Source organism: Lepidochelys olivacea (genome assembly GCF_965140295.1).
Source record: "Lepidochelys olivacea isolate rLepOli2 genome assembly, chromosome: 2".
Classification (NCBI taxonomy): domain Eukaryota; kingdom Metazoa; phylum Chordata; order Testudines; family Cheloniidae; genus Lepidochelys; species Lepidochelys olivacea.
The window spans coordinates 235137449-235157352 of NC_140412.1; the positions used below are offsets into that span (position 1 = coordinate 235137449).

At 40.4% G+C, this 19904-nt stretch overlaps 1 protein-coding gene across 5 annotated transcripts in view; it reads right to left on the minus strand.

The window, feature by feature from the left end:
- Window positions 1–19904, minus strand: part of LOC311516207 (uncharacterized protein C10orf67 homolog, mitochondrial) — a 145450-nt gene that overhangs the window by 92105 nt on the left and 33441 nt on the right. For all 5 annotated transcript variants that reach the window (XM_084620036.1, XM_084620035.1, XM_084620033.1 and 2 more), the window contains 2 exons: window positions 3269–3416; window positions 1979–2037 (listed from right to left, as the gene is read on the minus strand). In XM_084620036.1, the coding sequence (XP_084476162.1) occupies window positions 1979–2037; window positions 3269–3416 (207 nt within the window). The remainder of the gene's footprint in view (window positions 1–1978; window positions 2038–3268; window positions 3417–19904) is intronic.

Below are 19904 nucleotides of genomic sequence, written 5' to 3' on the forward strand. Positions count from 1 at the left end.
ACTGCATGAAGTTCTGAACACAGTCAAACTAATGATGCTCCATTGCTTAGGTGGAGGGAGTCTGACTAGAAAATCTGTACAACCTGCAAAGCATAAAGAATGGGTATAGGGAGCCCCTCCCATGGAGGGAAGTATTCAGAATGAGGATTACACTGATCCAACATCAAACCACACACCTCTAACGGGGGTGTTTGGAGAGCATTCACAAGGGCTGATGCAGTCACGATGCAGTGGCAGTTTTGGAGTAGTTCAACTGCTGCTTGGTGGCTTTCTGGGGAGGGCAAAGATGTTCTTTTTTCTTTGACCCTTGAAGTCATCTTCAGTATACATAACCTGTTTACTTAGCCTTTTTAATGGGGGCATGTCAGACACCTATTGTCATTGAGGACTAAATCCGTGCATGTATAAATTTTAAAAAATTAACCCAATTTTAAAGTTATCCGAGTGCAAAAATTCTAGATATCAAGCCAAAAACAATTTTCAGCGGATTGCCCAGTGAAAAAACTTCCCGACAGTGAGATGCATTAGGCTGTGGAACAATCTCCAAAGAAGCGTCAGAAATCCCATGGATTAGGATTTGCAAATTAAACTAGACAAACTGTAGGCTGTAAACTCTTTGGCGCAGGGATTGTTTCATCTATATATAATTTGTATCGAACCTAGCACAATGGGACCCCAATCTTGTTGGAGCCTTTGGGCAGTTCAACAATCTAAATAATACACTCGAAAATGTACTGTAGGGAACAATCCACCCCTGGCTGGTAGATGTACTGGATGGACCAATAGGAGTTTTCCATATCTAATCTTAGGATTCATCTGTAGCTTCCATTTCTAATTTTAGGGTTCATCAAAAGGATCTCAAAGGTTTACAAACATTAAAAAATTTAGCCTTCCAATACCCCTCTGAGATAGGTTGGTATTATCCCCATTTAACAGAGGGGAAAGCAAGGTGTGAGAAGTGACATCTTTAAGTTTGCAAGGAAAGTCTATGGAAGAGGTGGGAATAGAACCCAGATCTCCTGACTTTCATTCCTGTGCCTCAACAAAACAGAATTCTTCCTCTCCCTGGGCAGTGAAAACAACTTGTTAATATGAAGATTTTTTAGCATTTAAAGGGTCATTACTTCCCAGAGATTTCACCACAAAGATGAAAATACCTTAATGAAAAGAGTAAGACCGTGCTAAACTGAAGTTCTTAAAAAAGGGATATAGAACACATTGAAAAATGTTTCATGGAAAGAGTCCACTTTCTACAGTGAGAAGAAGTTCTTTGATTTCTCTTTCATTTTTAGAAAGGGAATAATGCACTGTAGAAAAGAAAACCACTTGGCATGATATCTAGGCATGTTATCTAACTAGATCTCAATGTCTTCCCAACTCTCAAGGAGGTGTTTTTGCTTTTTTAGAACTTCCCTATGCCAAGAAGCATTAATTTGTATTTACTATGTCTTGTTCAACTACTGCCTTGTACTGATAGCACATAAATAATATTGAAGACAAACTAATAACATTATCCAGAAATACAGAAAATACACAGCAAACTACAGGTTATCAAGAATAAGACTTTTCTTGCCCAGAATTTAGAGATATTTCCATATTTGATCCTTGTTACTCTTCCTCTAAAAATATACGTGTGCCCTTCTTTTTAATGAAAGTACTCCACCCAACTCCAACACAGTTTGCTGAGGTTCAGAAGTGAGCAAGTGTCTAATTTAAAAGTGTCAAAATACAGCAAAAATAATGCTGACATGACAGAAGGACGACAACCTGAACCACCACCTTCTGCATAGGCAGGAATACCAGCTCATTTGTACTCATCACTGAGTTATACAAACATAAAACAAAACCTGAAACAATTGAAATGATATTGACTATTTTTCAGCTTTCTCATATTATTTGGAATACACTTTGCGAATAACCCAAGCCTGCTGCTTTTCTGCTTAGAGAGACGTCCATCACTGTCAAAACAGTACAGTACCTTTTGAACAGTCTTCTCATCTTTTTCCATTTTTAATTGCATACCTCGAACCTCCTTATCTGAAAACAAATAGGGAGAAAGGTAGAGCATGAAATTACAAGCCTACATCAATGAATTTATATTGTATGCTTCAGGTCAGTCTAAGCCTAGTGGAATGCACAGTGGATGAAAGTCCTAGCAGAACTCTGACCTTCACAACTGCCCTTGACATTCATAGCCTTCTTCCTGCTGTTCAGCCGGCTGGTCAGATAGAGATTAAGAAGTAAGTTCAAGAGCCAAGTGTGGCTGAGTGCCCACAGCTTTTCATTAATACTAGTTCTGGACATCCTTGCTGTTAGTCACAGCCAATACAAAGTGCTTTAGCAGGTGGTTCTTTATTGCCCAAACAAAACTATGAAAAGATGAGAGGCGCCATTAAATCAGATGATAAACAGCAATAAAGAATCCTGTTTATGTCAAATTCATCTTTCTGCTATAAAAGGTACTACTATTTCTAATCTATTTGGATGTACAAAAAAGTCAGAAGCCAGATTTTCCACACAAATTCTGTTCTAATGCCATAGATTTTTAGCTTTCCATAAGGGCTTTCTAACACTGACAATATACTAGCGGTAACTTGAAAGTAAGGAATGAACTTATTAATTGTTCTTATAACCTGAATGGTGTGTATGTGTGTTTATATATATACACACATACTCTCAATTACAGAATAAGACAAAATGAATTTTTTTAAAAAAATGTTGTAAAGTAACTGTACTGAAAACAGTGTTGATAACTTGAAAAATAAATTCATTTTTGTGGACTTCTACACAAACATATCATTCATATTTTTCCCAGAAAGTGTATGTTAATACATATGTATAAGCACAGAAACCTATTCTATATACGGTGTCCATTTTACCTCCTCCTCTTAAGGCAACTAAATTAAAACTAACAATATATTTCATCATTTACAAACATAAATATTTACATAACACTTTTCTCAGATTTTAGTAATTTTGTAGACTACAAAATAACAGTGTTATATTTTATGAACTCCAGCAACTCTGTTAACCAACATAAGAAGTCTCAACTTCCATATAAACAAATATTCTTTTATCATGAGTAAAAAAGTAAATAGACATATTCAAAAAAGTTTAGAATAATTAAAAAGCACAAAATAAGCTGATAGAAAGTCCAAGAATAACTTACCACATTTTTGGACCATACTAGATTTGCATTTTGGTTTTAACATTTAATTCATACTCTATTTAAATGTCAACTTGACCTAACATCACATGAAAATTTTACCTAATTTATTATTTTCTTTTTCACTGCGTTTCAGAGATTCTTCAAGATGTGAAATCCTATCAAGTAGTTTAGAAACCTCTCCTCTGAAATCCTCATTTTCTTTTTTGAGTATTTTTTTTTCATTGTCATCATCGCTGCCAAAAATAATCTGAAAGATTGAGAACCCTTGTATTTCTAAGTAAAGAATCAAGGATTTAAATATGCTGCACAAATATAATAATTATACAACACAGCTATCATATACTTTTCTGAATTCTATTACACAGTTAGAATCTGAACACAAAAATGTCAAGAGACTAAATAGGATCTTGCTGGAAGAAAGACTGCAGTACATTATATACAAAGCCATAACACATGGGGACATTTTATTGACAGGAATAATGCATATCATACTGTTTGTGTGCCCTCATCATTCAGGTCAATTTATTATGGAGGCTGTGTCCAGGAAGGCAGCTGGGGCCTATCCACCCACACTTCCCTCTGTGTTTATGAAGTGCCGTTGGTAACTAGGCAGGCAGGAGAGATTGCGGACAGGCAACACCAGGGGGTTGCAAAGTGCATGGCTAAGGAGGGGGGCTTGTTGCCTTTGTGCCATTTCTCAGTGACAGTGCTGCCAGTGTCATGAGGAGCACATCACATGTCAAAGTGGTGAAGTTTGCAGGCTGGGAGCCGCATGGAGTCCATCAGGCCTTCTGATACCAACACAGTTGGTTTTCTACTTGGTGTCGGAGCCACCCAGAGGCAATTCATATTCTGAACATTAACATGGCTTTGCATGCCTGTCACACATAGACCGTGCAGGGGTTTAATGCTATTGAAGACTATGGTTTAAATCTCTATGCAAACAGTGATTACCTTGTAAGAAGGTTCCAGGATAACATACAACAAAAGACTTTAAAGTTATAGTTTTAGTAAAGCAAACTCATTTACATTTTTATTATGCGTGTCCTTTGTTTAAATCTTGCCACATCCATTATGGAAAAGACTTCTTATGCAACTGAAGCTTATTGGGACAGCTACTCTTTTTTTCTTGTCTGTTTCAAAGCTATTGAAAACATTTGAATATATTGTCTTATGGCTGTCCAGATTTTACTGCCACATATTTCTTTTAAAATTACAGAAAAGCTTTCGGAAGCTGGAACAAAACTTTAGAGTAATACCAGGCTATCAGACTGAATTCTGAAAGCCTTAAAAATATTAAAAACAAAGAACAGGTTATTAATTACTTTGCTTACTAAATAAAATTTAAGATATTTGTTTCACATGGCAAAAATAAGCATGTGAAAGTAGGGCCTCCTTGTCCAGGTTACTTAATGATAAAAAGTAAGAATCTGGTACCTAGAACTTGGGAAGTAAAATTCTGAGTTTTTAAGAAAACATGTAAACCTGAACTCAGAAGCAAAATATATTTATGGCAAACTTTCTCTCCTGCACAACTATTTCGAATGTTTTTCTCAAAAAACAAAACAAAACAAAATAACCACCTCTCAGTCCCTTGTGCTCACTCAAACTTTTGGGAATAAACCTTCAAAGTGTTACATAGAGTTCTGGCCACAGGACTCTCAATGATTTTACTGGGCATCAGGTGGATAAAATTCCATAGTGTTTCAAAAATTCAACCTCAAAATTAGTTTGTAGCTCCCCTTTTTTGCTAACTAAGAAGTAGCAATTTCCAGAAAGGTCAAATATTAGTTAATGAAATTATGTTAAGTTTTTATGTTAAGATTTTCAAACTAACAAAACAGCTTTTTAGTTATTCTTATTAGTTAGTTACTAGGCTAGGATTAATTTTTACAAGAACTCTTTCCAGAAACTTGGAAATCCTATAGGAAGTCTCTAACAAGCTGCAGAGGGGTTGTTAATAAAACAGCCAATAAAATATTTGAGTGATTATTTATCATTATCCTCTAACATTGTTCAACTCTAAACCATTACAGAACAAACTTACAAATTCAAAAGACCTTTTAAATAACTGTTTCAGAACTTAATAGGCTTAGGCATGAGTTCCTTTGCCCAGGCAGAATTTGAGCATCAACAGCTGAAAGCATGAGGATCACCATCATCATAAATGAAACTAGAAATGTTTGACTTAGTCATGTGAATCAAACTGTAAAATTTTTAAGCGATGTTTTAAAATCAAAATATAGTCTTTTTATCTCTTACTGTTTTAATGCATCAATTCAGGAAAACATAGCAGGCTTATTTTATTCACAGATCAATTTATGGTTTGTGCTTTGCAGGGATAACCTTTAGCTCTAGCTCCACCATCTGTTATAAACAAGAACTGCAAATAATTAACTATTCAGTCTCATGCTGCAATGAGGACACTCATTAGCAAAATGAACAAAGGGACAGTTTTCTGTAGCTACAGTCATCTGTTACACTTTGAGTGGCAGGTTTTGTGGTAGTGTTCTCTCTACCATCTGTCCACAGCAGTAGTTTTGGCTTGCTTAAACCAAAGGGACTTGGACTCAAGGATGTAAGCAAAAAAGGGCTAGAAAGTGGTTGGCAATCATAAGGTTTTAAACTCTCTCACTTTATATATAAAATTACTGATTTGTTACTTTCAATCTACAATTTACCCAATAATAATTTTTAAATATCAAAACTGTTTTTTATTTAGTTTTAATTAATGCAAAAATACACAGTTGCTAAAGGTATGAACTTTTATTAAATTTCCAATAGAAAACTAGGTAAATATGAATATATTATTTTGAAATATGACGAATTTAGGGCCAGATTCTACCTTACTTCATGCTGAATAGTACCTTAGACATAAGAACGGCCATACTAGGTCAGACCAAAGGTCCATCAACCCAGTATCCCATTTTCCAACAACAGCCAACGCCAGATGTGTCAGAGGATATGAACAGAACAGGGCAACTTATTAGTGATACATCCCATCATCTACTCCCAGCTTCTGACAAATAGAGACTTAGCACAGTGAGAGAATGGGGTTGCATCCCTGACCATCTTGGCTAATAGCCATTGACGGACCTAGCATCGTTGAACTTATCTAATTATTTTTTGAACCCAGTTACACTTTTGGACTTCACAACATGCCCTGGCAATGAGGTCCACAGGATGACTTTCTCTACATCATTCATGATTTTATAGACCTCTATCATATCCTCCCTTAGTCTTCTCTTTCCAAGATGAAAAGTCCCAGTCTTTTAAATCTCCCCTCACACAGATGCTGTTTCATACTCTTAATCATTGTTGTTACCCTTCTCTGTATTTTTTTTCCCATTTCTAATATATCTTATTTTAAATGGAGTGACAAGAACTACACACTGCATTCAAGGCATGGGTATACAATGGATTTATATAGTGGCATTATGATATTTACTGTCTTATTATCTATTCCTTTCCTAATGGCTACTAACATTCTGTTAGCTTTTCTGACTGCCGCTGCACATTGAGCATATGTTTTCAGAGAACTAGCCACAATGATTCCGAGATGTTTTTCTTCAGTGGTGACAACTAAATTATACCTCCTCGTTTTGTATGTATAGCTGGAATGTTTTCCAATGTGCATTACTTTGCATTTAGCAACAATGAATTTCATCTGCCATTTTGTTGCCCAGTCACCCAGTTTTATGAGATCCCTTTGTAACTCTTCACAGTCTGTTTTGGAGTTAACTATCTCGGGTAATTTTGTGTCAACTGCAAATGTTGACACCTCACTGTTTACCCCTTTTTCCAGATCATTTATGAATATGTTGAACAGCCTGGTCACAGTACAGATCCCTGAGGTACACCACTATTTACCATTCTCCATTCTGAAAACGGACCATTTCTTTTTACCCTTTGTTTCTTGTCTTTTCAGCAGTTATTGATCCAGGAGAGGACCTTCCCTCTTAACCCATGATTGCTTACTTTGCGTAAGAGTCTTTGATGAGGGACCTTGTCAAAGGCTTTCTGAAAGTCCAAGTATATTATATCCACTGCATCACCCTTGTCCACATTTATCTCCTCAAAGAATTTTAGTTGATTGGTGAGACATGATTTCCCTTTACAAAAGACATGTTGACTCAAAACATCATGTTCATCTATGTGTCTACAGTAAAGAACAGAATTATCAGTTTCAATCAATTTGCCTGGTACTGAAGTTAGTCCTACTGACCCCTAATTTTCAAGATCACCTGTGGAGCCTATTTAAAAAAATCGGTGTCACCAGATTAGCTATCCTCCAGTCATCTGGTACAGAAGTTGATTTAAGTGATAGGTTACATACCACAGTTAGTATTTTTGCAGTTTCATATTTGAGTTTCTCCAGAACACTTGGATGAATACCATCTGGTTCTGGTGACTTATTACTGTTTAATAAATCAATTTGTTTCAAAAAATCTAGTCTGAGTAGTCCCACTGATTTCAGCAATTGTAAGTGTGGAAGAATATAGTCTTTTATATATCCAGGGGCAGGAATCTGTATTTCTCACACTTATGTATCAGGGTGTATTCTAATATACCCTTGAAAAATAAGCAAACAGCACTTTTAGAATTAGTTATAATTATTTTTGTAAACATATCACAGTTAAAGTTATGTATAATATCAGTAAACCAATTACAGTATAAAATATTAAAGTATTTGTACATAATTTGGTTAAAAGAGTCAAACAGAAGATTTCTCAATTCTTTTGTTGCTATTGTGTGTTTGTCCGGAAAAAAAAATCATTCTTAGATTTTGTCATCCAGATTATTATGCACCTTTTCCTTTTTAAGATATATTTTAAGCACTTGTGTCTGCATTACTTATACCACAAGATGGGGCAATTGTACAATGTATTGTCCAGCCTCTGTGTAGGGACTGCACTAGATAACTGATCGAGGTCCCTTCCAGTCCTACATTTCTATGAAAAGCAAACTTTCATTTACTATACTTTAGTTAGTAGCTATTACAAGAGAAAGATACACTTTTCCATTTATTTGTAAAATAGTTATTCAACCTTATGATGTTCCAGTGGTTTATTTACCATTTCAGCTTTTTTACAGTGAATACATTTACATATTTCATAGATTCATAAAGTTTAAAGCCAGAAAGGATCATCGGATCATCTAGTTTTAGTTTAACCTCCTATATATTGCAGGACATTAAATTTCAGTTACTCCTTTTATTGAACCCAATAACTTATGTTTAATGAAAGCGTATCTTCCAGAAAGGAATACAATCTTGATTTGAAGACGTCAGTGTGGGAGAATGCATTACTTTCCTTGATGGTTACTTTTACTATAAAAATGTGTGCCTTAGTTCCAAATGGAATTTGTCTGGTTTCAGTTTCCAGCCAAGATTCTTGTTATCCCTCTCTCTGCTAGAGTAAAGAGCCCTTTACTACCTGGCTCTTTGATAAACTAAACACAGTGAGCTCTTTAAAGACATGTCAGCACTACAGCTAAAAACTCGCAGCTGGCCAGTGCCAGCTGACCCAGGCTCGTGGGGCTTAGGCTAAGGGGCCGTTTAATTGCGGTGTACACATTCAGGCTCAGGCTGCAGCCTGAATTCTAGGCCCCTGCAAGGTGGAAGGGTCCCAGAGCTCATCTACATTGCAATTAAACAGCCCCTTAGCCAAAGCCACATGGCATGGGCCAGCCATGGGTGTCTAATTGCAGTGTAGATATACCCTAAGACTATCACTGTAAAGGCATTTACTTCAGCCCTCAGATAATTTTGTGGCTCTTTTCTACACCTCTCCAATTTTTCCAATATCACTTTTAAAATGTGGACACTGGAATGCAGTATACTAGTATTTGTCTCACCAGTACCTTACCCAGAGGCAAAATCATCTCCCTACTCCTACTCACCTGTTTACATTCAAGGATCACATTAGCTCATTTTGCCACAGTTTTGCACTGGGAGCTCACATTGAATTGCTTTCCAGTATGACCCCTTAATTCTCTTCAGAGTCACTGCTTTCCAGGGTACGGTCCTCCATTCTGTAGGTATGGCATTTCTTATTCCTAGATGTATAACTTCTTTTTTGTCTGTATTAAAATACTTTTGTTTGAATGTGCCCAGCTTACCAAGTGATCCAAATCACTCTGTATGACCTATCTGTCCTCATTATTTATCACTCTGCCAATCTTTGTGCCATCTATACATTTTATCAGAAGTAATTTTAGATGTACTTCCAGACCATGATGAAAATGTTGAATTGTGTCAGGCTTAGTACCAAACCCCAGTAGAAACACCATGATTTAATGTTGATTTTCCATTGATGACTGATTTTTGAGATTTGTCTGTTCATCAGTTTTTAATCCATTTAACGTGTGCTTTTTTGATATTGTATACGGCCAATTTTATAATCAGAATGTCATGCCGTACATGGTCAAACAAAAGTCTATTACATCTATCTACTCAGTTACTTTTAACAACCAAACTTGTAATCTCCTCAAAGAATAAAATCAGGTTTGCTTGACAAGACCTATTTTCCATAAAACCATGTTGACAGGCACTCATCATATTCCTATCTTTTAATTATTTATTAATTGAATCCCATCTCTACTTTTCCATTATTTTGCCCAGGGCTGATGTCACGCTAACCTGCCTGTAGTTAGCTGGGTGACTGGGTCATCCCACTTGCCCCTTTTGAATATTGGCACAATATTAGCACTTTTCCAGTCTTCTAGGATTTCCCCAGTATTCCAAAATTTATTAGAAATTAACATCAATGGGCTAGAGACCTCCTCAGCCAGCTCTTTTGGGACTTCTGAGTACCAGTTACTTGGGCCTACTGATTTAGACACATCTAACCCTAGCAGATGTTGTTTAAGATCTAACTTGGTTAATATTGGACTGGAAAGAACTTTATCACCCTTTTCTGATACAAGCACATCATCCTGCAGAACAGAAATACTGATTGATTACTTTTGCCTTTTCTGCATCGTTATTAACAGTTTTATCATTTACACCTAGTAACAGGCCGGCTGTCCCACTGCTAGTATTTCTTTTGTTGGAACTATACTTAAAAATACCTTCCTTATTGTCCTTAGCCCTGGTAACCATGGATTTTTCTCTGGTATCTTTCGTTTCCCTTTTCAATTTTCTAGACTTCAAAACATCTAATGTACATTAATAGATATCTATCCTTTTTCCATTTTTTTTTATTTCTAATTGATGCCTTCACCTCACCACTGAACCAGGATCAGCTTTTAGCTATAGTTGTCCTCTTTCTTGGCTGATGAACTGTGGCTTTTTGGCCATCTCATATATTCCTCTTAAAGAACTCTAATTTTCATTTACCCTTTTCTATTTAAATTTTTCCTCCCAGTCAATTTCACTCATGTTTCCTCAGCTTTGGGAAATTAGCCCTTTTGATGCATTAAATATATATAAAACTGGTTGGGACGGTTCTTTGTTTGCCTATATTGAATGCAATCAGGTCATGATTACTGGTCTCATCTTGTAGCTTATCCTGTTCTCTAGTGAGATTTGGTGGTCTGTAACGGACCTCCACCAGTACCTCCTCCTGGGCTTTGTCCGCACATTGATCCATATGCATTCAAGATTCTGTGGTTCTGAGTTATCAATAATTCTAAAACAAACAAGGGGTCTTTAATGGAGTGTTCTCCCCCTACCACCATTTTTAACCACTCTATCCTTCTTAAATATAAACCAGTGGTTTTAACATTCCAGTCATGCAACTCATCCCACCAGATTTTAGTAATGCCAATTATATCAAATTTCTTTGCATCAATGAGAATTTTCCAATACCTTTTGCTTGATACTCAGATTCCATTGATACAGAAGCAGTTGAAAAATGTCTTCTCTTAAAATCCTTTGCCACTTCAGTTCAATTTGTTTGTGACACAATGTGTTTGAGTTTGTACCACACTGGCCTTCTTAGCATTCTTCCTTTGCACTGCTAGTTAATGTCATCCTGGATGCCCCAGCTAGTCTCCAAATGAGATTATTAGCCCCCCATTATAGTACAGGCCATCCTGGCTTGCCCCCTGGCTGTCAGGCACAGCACCGCAGGTGAGCCCTGCCTTGATTTCCCCTCACTTAGGATATAAACATGACAAAGCAGGCATTCAGGTACTGAAGAGCACCCTCTTTAAAAAATAAATGAGACCCTCTGAAAAGGTACAACACTAAACATAAGCAAACCTCCACCCCAGCATCTTAGCTGGGAGACAGGGTCATTATGAGGCTCTCTTTTCCCACCTCAGTCCACTGCTGACCTCTGTCCAGGCCCTTTACCTGCAGGGCTCTCTTGACTCAAGTGTCTGCCCCCTAGAGTCAAGTCCCGTGCCACTACCTGGGTAGAGTCCTTCCCCAGAGTCAGGGGTCCACAGAGAACTGTCAGCTACAGCTCTTCCCCGGGACAGCACACAGTTCCTGGCAGGCTGTTTGGAGAATCTCCACTGTTTGGAGAATCCTTTTGCTGAGCCTTTCCCCAAGCCTTCCTAAATGCCTGCCTTCTGCAGATCTCCATTTAGGAACTTCTTATCTCTCCGAGCACCACCTAGGCTCCCTGCTCTGGTGGTCCCACAAGGGAGTTCCCTGTCTCCAAGAATGCTCCCTCTAGGCTCCTTGCTTTGGGGAACTCCCCCGAGAACTCCTCTCCTAAGGAGCTTCCTGTCTCTTTGGGAATGCCTTTTCTAACTAGTCTTGGATAACCTTTGCATTAGGGTCCTGGTGCTTGTTTACTACTTAACCATTAAGCAGACAGTTGAGCAGTCAATTACCTCTAGGCAGTCACAGACAGACTGGGCCCTCACTTCTCTTAAAGGTCCAATCACACCGTAACACCCCCTATCTGTGAGAGACAGGCCATCCTGCTCATATAGCTCCCTCTTCCACTGGAAAGTGGTCCACTGTTCCACAAAATGAAAACCATCAGCTTCACACGAGTTGTGCAGCCCATTTTTCACTTCCAATACTTTCTGGCTTTTGCCTTCTGTCGTTGCTTGTGTGACTGGACCTCTGAAAAGATCATTTGGCCTTTTCTCTTCTTTAGCTCTCCTCCAAAATTTCTGAAGTCTTCTGTAATTTGCATAGTACCATGTGATGCTGTATCACTGGTTCCAACATGTACCACCACCAGTGAAAACTTGCGGGTACATCTCATATTTTTGCTCTAGGGAGACATCACACTGTCCTATTATCCTTATGCCCTTTGCTGAATTATCTGTCCACTCTTCTTAATATGGAGTCACTTATGACTAAGGCTCAGATTTTATTAGGGATATTTTTAGTAAAAATCATGGACAGGTCACGGGCAGTGAACAAATATTCATGGAAGCCTGTGACCTGTTTGTGATCTTTACTAAAAATATCCCTGACAAAATGGGGAGGGAGGAGGGTCCAGCACCCATAGCAGCTGTGGGTGTTGGGGTCCCCTTGTCCTCCCCCCAGTAGCTGGGAGCTGTGGAGGGTCCACACTGCGGCTGAGCAGTGGTGGGGTCCCCTTGCCACTAGCTGGGGCTAAGCAGGGGGGCCCCCAGCCGGGCAGCTGGGGGGGGCGGAGGGGAAGTCCTGCCAATGCTGGGCTGCTGCGGGAGGATCCCCGCGCCACCTGCTGCAACTGGGCAGCTGCAGGGGCCCCCACCACCCACAGGGACTGGAAGCTCTGGGATCCCCTCACTGCCTGCAGCAGCTGGAGCTGTGGGGTGCCCCCCCCCGCCGCCCTCAGTGACTGGGAGCTGTGGGGTCCCCCTGCTGCCAAGGGGCTAGGAGGTACTGGGGGCCCGCCACCAGCAGCAGCTGAGAGCTGCGTGGCCTACTAGCTGACAGCTCTAGCCTGGGGCATAAAATGCCACAGAGGTCAGGTAATGCCTGGGAGGGGCAAGAAGGGTCACATGCCCCTCCCCAGACACCTGCAGGGGCATTCAGCAGGGAACCACAGTGGTGAAAGGAGCAGAATGTGAGGCCGCTGCTCCCAGGAGCCAGCGCCCCATGCAGACAGCTCTTCTAGCGCGGCTGTACTGGTACCATCCCCAGTCCCGTCCTCCAGAGGGGCTGTACAGACCTCACCCCAGACAGGAGGTGCAGCTGCGTGGAAGGGCTGGGGGCAGTATAGCTGCACCAGAGGAGCTGCTGGCGTGCGGCCACCTAGCAGCCCCATATTCTGCTCCTTTTGTCGCTGCGGTTCCCGGCACAGCAGGAGGACAGAGTCCCCTCCAGGTAACGTGGGATGGAGAGAGCGCAGAGCTCCCGGGCTGGGGGCAGGGTGTGGAGGAATTACGTGGGGGCTTACATGGGGAGGTCACATGTCCCCCTTTAGCTGGTGCCCTCCTTTGTGTCTCTCCCATGAGTCACCCATTCCTATTATGGCTGAAGAACCTCTCTTGGTAGCAGCCTCCTTCAGACTGCAAAGACACCCACCAGGTATGTCCCCTGCAGCTTTCTGTTTCATTTTTCCAGAGACAGGTCCCTTGGTCCCTGACTCACTGGGTATCTCAAACCAATTCAATACTTCTACCCAAGTTGAATGCTTCCCGTTTCTCTTTCCCCTATTTGTGACAAATCACCCATCTGCTTCTTCATCTTCTATTCTCTCTAGTTCCCTTATCAATGAGCCTTCCCTTTGTGGTGGCTGTGGCATCAATTTCAGAATCTGGCTGTTCAAGAAATCTTTATTTTCTAAGATGCTATGCAGTGCTGAAATGTCCACTTCCAGACCATGTTATTTTCTCCTCCTGCACTTCATGCACCAGAAACTTCTTCAGTCTTTAAGCAGAAAGGGAGACATCGTACATCCAAAGCAGGTCATAACTTTTGTTCCCCTGTCGTCCATTCCACTACCTGGTATAGAGCTGGACCTGGGAACCCACTCCCTCCTGCAAACTCCTATGCACTATAAGGTGGGTAGAAAGCTGGCTAGATTGTCGGGCTCAACGGGTAGTGATCAATGGCTCCATGTCTAGTTGGCAGCCGGTATCAAGTGGAGTGCCCCAAGGGTAGGTCCTGGGGCCGGTTTTGTTCAATATCTTCATAAATGATCTGGAGGATGGTGTGGATTGCACTCTCAGCAAATTTACGGATGATACTAAACTGGGAGGAGTGGTAGATACGCTGGAGGGGAGGGATAGGATACAGAAGGACCTAGACAAATTGGAGGATTGGGCCAAAAGAAATCTGATGAGGTTCAATAAGGATAAGTGCAGGGTCCTGCACTTAGGACGGAAGAACCCAATGCACAGCTACAGACTAGGGACCGAATGGCTAGGCAGCAGTTCTGCGGAAAAGGACCTAGGGGTGACAGTGGACGAGAAGCTGGATATGAGTCAGCAGTGTGCCCTTGTTGCCAAGAAGGCCAATGGCATTTTGGGATGTATAAGTAGGGGCATAGCGAGCAGATCGAGGGACGTGATCGTTCCCCTCTATTCGACATTGGTGAGGCCTCATCTGGAGTACTGTGTCCAGTTTTGGGCCCCGCACTTCAAGAAGGATGTGGATAAATTGGAGAGAGTCCAGCGAAGGGCAACAAAAATGATTAGGGGTCTGGAACAAATGAGTTATGAGGAGAGGCTGAGGGAGCTGGGATTGTTTAACCTGCAGAAGAGAAGAATGAGGGGGGATTTGATAGCTGCTTTCAACTACCTGAAAGGGGGTTCCAAAGAGGATGGCTCTAGACTGTTCTCAATGGTAGCAGATGACAGAACGAGGAGTAATGGTCTCAAGTTGCAGTGGGGGAGGTTTAGATTGGATATTAGGAAAAACTTTTTCACTAAGAGGGTGGTGAAACACTGGAATGCGTTACCTAGGGAGGTGGTAGAATCTCCTTCCTTAGAGGTTTTTAAGGTCAGGCTTGACAAAGCCCTGGCTGGGATGATTTAACTGGGAATTGATCCTGCTTCGAGCAGGGGGTTGGACTAGATGACCTTCTGGGGTCCCTTCCAACCCTGATATTCTATGATTCTATGATTCCTCTGTTTGATACTCTTGTTTGCCTCCTGAGGAATTCAGTTGGCAACTGACATATACTAAATCCTGCTGCTTCACTCCACTCCCTCAGTGACAGAGAAGGATTAATCACTCAGAGACTACAAAGAACATATAAACAGGCCTCTCCCATCTGGGCTGTTCGGGGCCCAAAACCCCAGCCACAGGTAATAGTAATGGGGGATTTGATCATTAGAAATATATATAGCTGGGTCTGTGATGACTGGGAGAACAGCATGGTGAATTGCCTGCCAGGTGTGAAAGTTGGAGCTCTCTCAAGACATCTAGACAGGCTTATGTGCAGTGCTGTGAGGAGCCAGTGGTCACAGTGCATGTAGATACCAGTGACATAGGAAAAGGTAGGAGAGAGGTCCTGGAGGCCAAATTTAGACTGCTAGGAAGACACTGAAGTCCAGGACCTCCATGGGAACGTTCTCTGAAAAGCTTCCAGTTCCACACAGGGCCAGTTAGACAGGCAAAACTGGAGGGTCTCAATATGTGGATGAGGCAAGGTTGTAGGGAGGAGGGATTTAGGTTTTTTAGGAACTAGGGAACCTTTTGGGAAATGGGGAGCCTATAAAGGAAAGATGGGCTCCACCTAAACCAAAACAGGACCAGATTGCTGGCATGTAAAATTAAAAAGGTTGAGGAGGAGTTTTTAGACTAAAGGCTGGGGGGAAGCCGAGAGGTGCGGAGAATACTCAGTTCAGACAGACATCCTGTAGGGAAGAAGCTATTAACAAGGATTCTCTATATTCCAGTGGTTCCCAAACTTTCACAACCTGTGAACCCCTTTCACTAAAATGTCAAGTCTTGCAAACACCCTCCTAAAAATGAATAGTTCCAGGGATTTTCTCCTTTACCTGAATATATCTTATAAAAGCAGTGATCTTGGAAATATAAAATTTGTTTAGGACATGCTTATTACACACTATTTATTATTAATTATTATTTATCATTACAGTACATTATGAAAACGTCAACACTCTTTGTAGCTTGTATCACTTTGAATAAGCCTGTTATAAGACAAGGCTCCTATGTTTCATCAAGGAGTATCAGATGTGAAACAGCATGAAGGTATTTAAGAAGCCAACTCAAAGAGTTTCTCCTACACAGGCATTCAGGTCTTGAGCAGTCCAGGCAAACAATGTACATTACAACAAAGCTTAAACTTTGTTTAAATTTATTTATTAATTATTAATAATTAAAAAACAATACTAGCTGCCTATTTAATTTTAAAAACAGCAAAAAATATCCATCTCCCTTTCCATTTCTTATAAGGAGTCTTGAAGTTTAAATCTCCTCAGTGTGATAGATATACTTGCTTTGATCTGCTTAGCTCTTGGAAGTCCTGGGGCTCCGGGCTGCTGGCCCTGTGCTGCCCGGAGTCCCTAGGGACAGCTCTGTCCGCCATTAGGGAATTTTTTCCAGAGAACCCCCTGTAACATTTCGCGAACCCCCAGGGATTCATGAACCCCAGTTTGGGAACTACTGCTATATCCTAATAAGGAGGTAAGGATGGAAGTTGATAAAGTAGAGGTAGGAACTGATGAAAAACAGTGAAATGAAAAGAAAAAAAAGAATCCAATTCAATTACATCACAAAATGGTAGACATCTGAAAAGAGACAAATTTTATAAGTGCTTAGATACAAATGCTAGAAGTCTAAATACTAAGATGAGTGAACTTCAGTGCCTAGTATTACATGAGGATATTGATATGATAGGCATTACAGAAACTTGGCGGAATGATGATAATCAATGGAACATGGTAATAACAAGGGTAGAAAATATATAGGAATGACAGAGTAGATCATGTTAGTGGAGTAGTGGCACTACATAAGAGCAAAAGCATAGAGTCAAATACAGTAAAAATCTTACATTAATCAAACTGTACCACAGAATCTCTATGCATAGAAATGCCATCCTTGAATAATAAGAATATAGAAGTAGGGCTATACTACAGACCACCTGACCAGGATGGTGACTGTGGAATGCTCAGGGAGATTAAAAAACCTATAAAAATAGAAAACTCAATAATAATGGGGGATTTCAACTATCCCTATATTGACTGGGTACATGTCACCTCTGGAAGGGATGCAGAGATGAAATTTCTAGACACCATAAATGACTAGTTCTTGGAGCAGCCAATTCTGGATCAAGGGGTGACACAATTCTTGATTTAGTCCTAAGTGGAGCACAGGAGCTGGTCCAAGATGTAAAAATAACTGCACCACTTGGTGGGGGACGCACCAAAGAAGCCGACCACAGTGGAATTTAACTTCAGAAAGTGGAACTAAACAAAAATGAAGAAGCTAGTTAAAGGGAAATTAAAAGGTACAATCACAAAAGTGAAATGCCTACAAGCTACATGGAAACTTTTAAAAAACACCATAATAGAGACCCAAATTAAAAAAAAATACAGTAAAGTGATCAAAAAAGCATCACTATGGTTAAACACAAAGTAAAAGAAGCTGTTAGAAGCAAAAGAGCATCCTTTATAAATTGGAAGTCAAATCCTACTGAGAAAAATAGAAAGGAGCATAAACTCTGGCAAGTTAAGTGTAAAAGTATAATCAGGCAGACCAAAAAAGAATTTGAAGACCAATTAGCCAAACATTCAAAAATTAACAGCAAAAAATGTTTACGTACATCAGAAGCAGCAAGCCTGCAAACAATCTGTGGGGCCACTGGACGATCGAGGTACTAACGGAGCACTCAAGGAAGACAAAATCACTGAAGAGAAGCTAGATGAGTTTTTTGCATCAGTCTTCACTGCAGAGGATGGAGTGAGGTTCCCACACCTGAGACATTCTATTTAGGTGACAAATCTGAGGAACTGTCCCAGATTGAGGTGTCAATAGAGGTGGTTTGGGAACAAATTGGTAAACTAAACAGTAATAAGTCACCAGGACATGATGGTATTCACCCAAGAGTTCTGAAGGAACTCAATTATGAAACTGCAGAACTACTAATTGTGGTATGTAATGTATCATTTAAATCAGCTTCTTTACCAGATGATTGGAGGATAGCTAATGTGACACCAATTTTTAAAAAAGGCAATTAGAGGCCAGTAAACCTAACTTTAGTAGCAAACAGACTGATTGAAACTATAGTAAGAACAAAATTATCAGACACATAGATGAACATGTCTTGTTGGGAAGAGTTAACACATCTTTTGTAAAGAGAAATCATGCCCCAATCTTTCAGAATTCTTTGGGGAGGTCAGTAAATGTGGACAAGGGTGATCCAGTGGATACAGTGTACTTGGACGTTCAGAAAGCCTTTGATGAGGTCCCTCACCAGAGGCTCTTTAGCTAAGTAAACTGTCATAGTATAAGTAACGGCTGAAAAGACAAGAAACAACTGGTAGAAATAAATGGCCAGTCTTCATAATGGAGAGAAGTAAATAGTGGTGTCCCCCAGGGTTCTGTACTGGTACCAGTAGTCGCAAAAAGAAAAGGAGTACTTGTGGCACCTTAGAGACTAACAAATTTATTTGAGCATAAGCTTTCGTGAGCTACAGCTCACTTCATTGGATGCATTCAGTAGTGTCTGATATATTCATAAATGATCTGGAAAAAGCGGTAAAGAGTGAGATGGCAAAATTTGCAGATGATACAAAATTACTCAAGATAGTTAAATCCAAAACAGACTGCAAAGAGTTACAAAAGGATCTCACAAAACTGGGTGAGTGGGCAACAAAATGGCAGATGAAATTCAATGATGATAAATGCAAAATAATGCACATTGGAAAACATAATCCTAACTATACATACAAAACGAGGGGGCCTAAATTAGCTGTTACCACTCAAGAAAGACATACTGGAGTTCTTGTAGATAGTTCTCTGAAAATATCTGCCCAATCTGCAGCAGTAGTCAAAAAAGCTAACAATGTTTGAAACTATTAGGAAAGGGATAGATAAGACAGTAAATATCATAATCCCATTATATAAATCCCTGGTACACTCACACCTTGAATACTGTGTGTAGTTCTCGTTGCCCCATTTCCAGGATAGGCAGTCAAGGTATTCCCTGAGAATGGCTCACTGAGAAGAGTTCATAAACATGCAAAGATCTGTATACAGTCAAATTATAACTCAACAGTTGTGCACAAATGAAAATTACATTTTGAGGATTTGTTCCCAAGGTGGTTCTAATTGCAAAATTTTAAAAAATCAACATAACTTAAGTAACTACTTCACACTAGATTAACATTATTCTTGGTTACAACCCTAATGTTACTCTCATATAGGATGTGTGTGTAAAAACTATTTTGGGGATACGATGTACATGCCAGTGTGTCTGTGAATTATGAAGCTTCACAGTTTGTAGGTAGCACTTTTGTTTGAATGTCTGATTCTATATGACTATTCCTAGGTGCATCTAAGTCAGTAGTTTTCAAACTTTTTTTTTCTGGCGACACAGTTGAAGAAAATTGTTGATGCCTGCAACCCAACGGAGCTGGGGATGAGGGGTTTGAGGTGTGGGAGAGGCTCAGGGATGGGGCAGAGGGTTGGGGTGCAGGGGTGAGGGCTGCAGGGTGGGGCTGGGAATGAATGGGTTCAGGGTGTGGGAGGGGGCAGGGGGTGCAGACTCTGGGGTGGGGCTGGGCATGAGGAGTTTGGGGTGCAGGAGGGGGCTCCGGTTTTCGGTGAGGCTCAGGCAGGAGACTGGGGCACGGGCTTACCTTGGGTGGCTCCTGGTCAGCGTCGCAGCAGGGGTGCTAACGCAGTCTTCCAGCCTGTCCT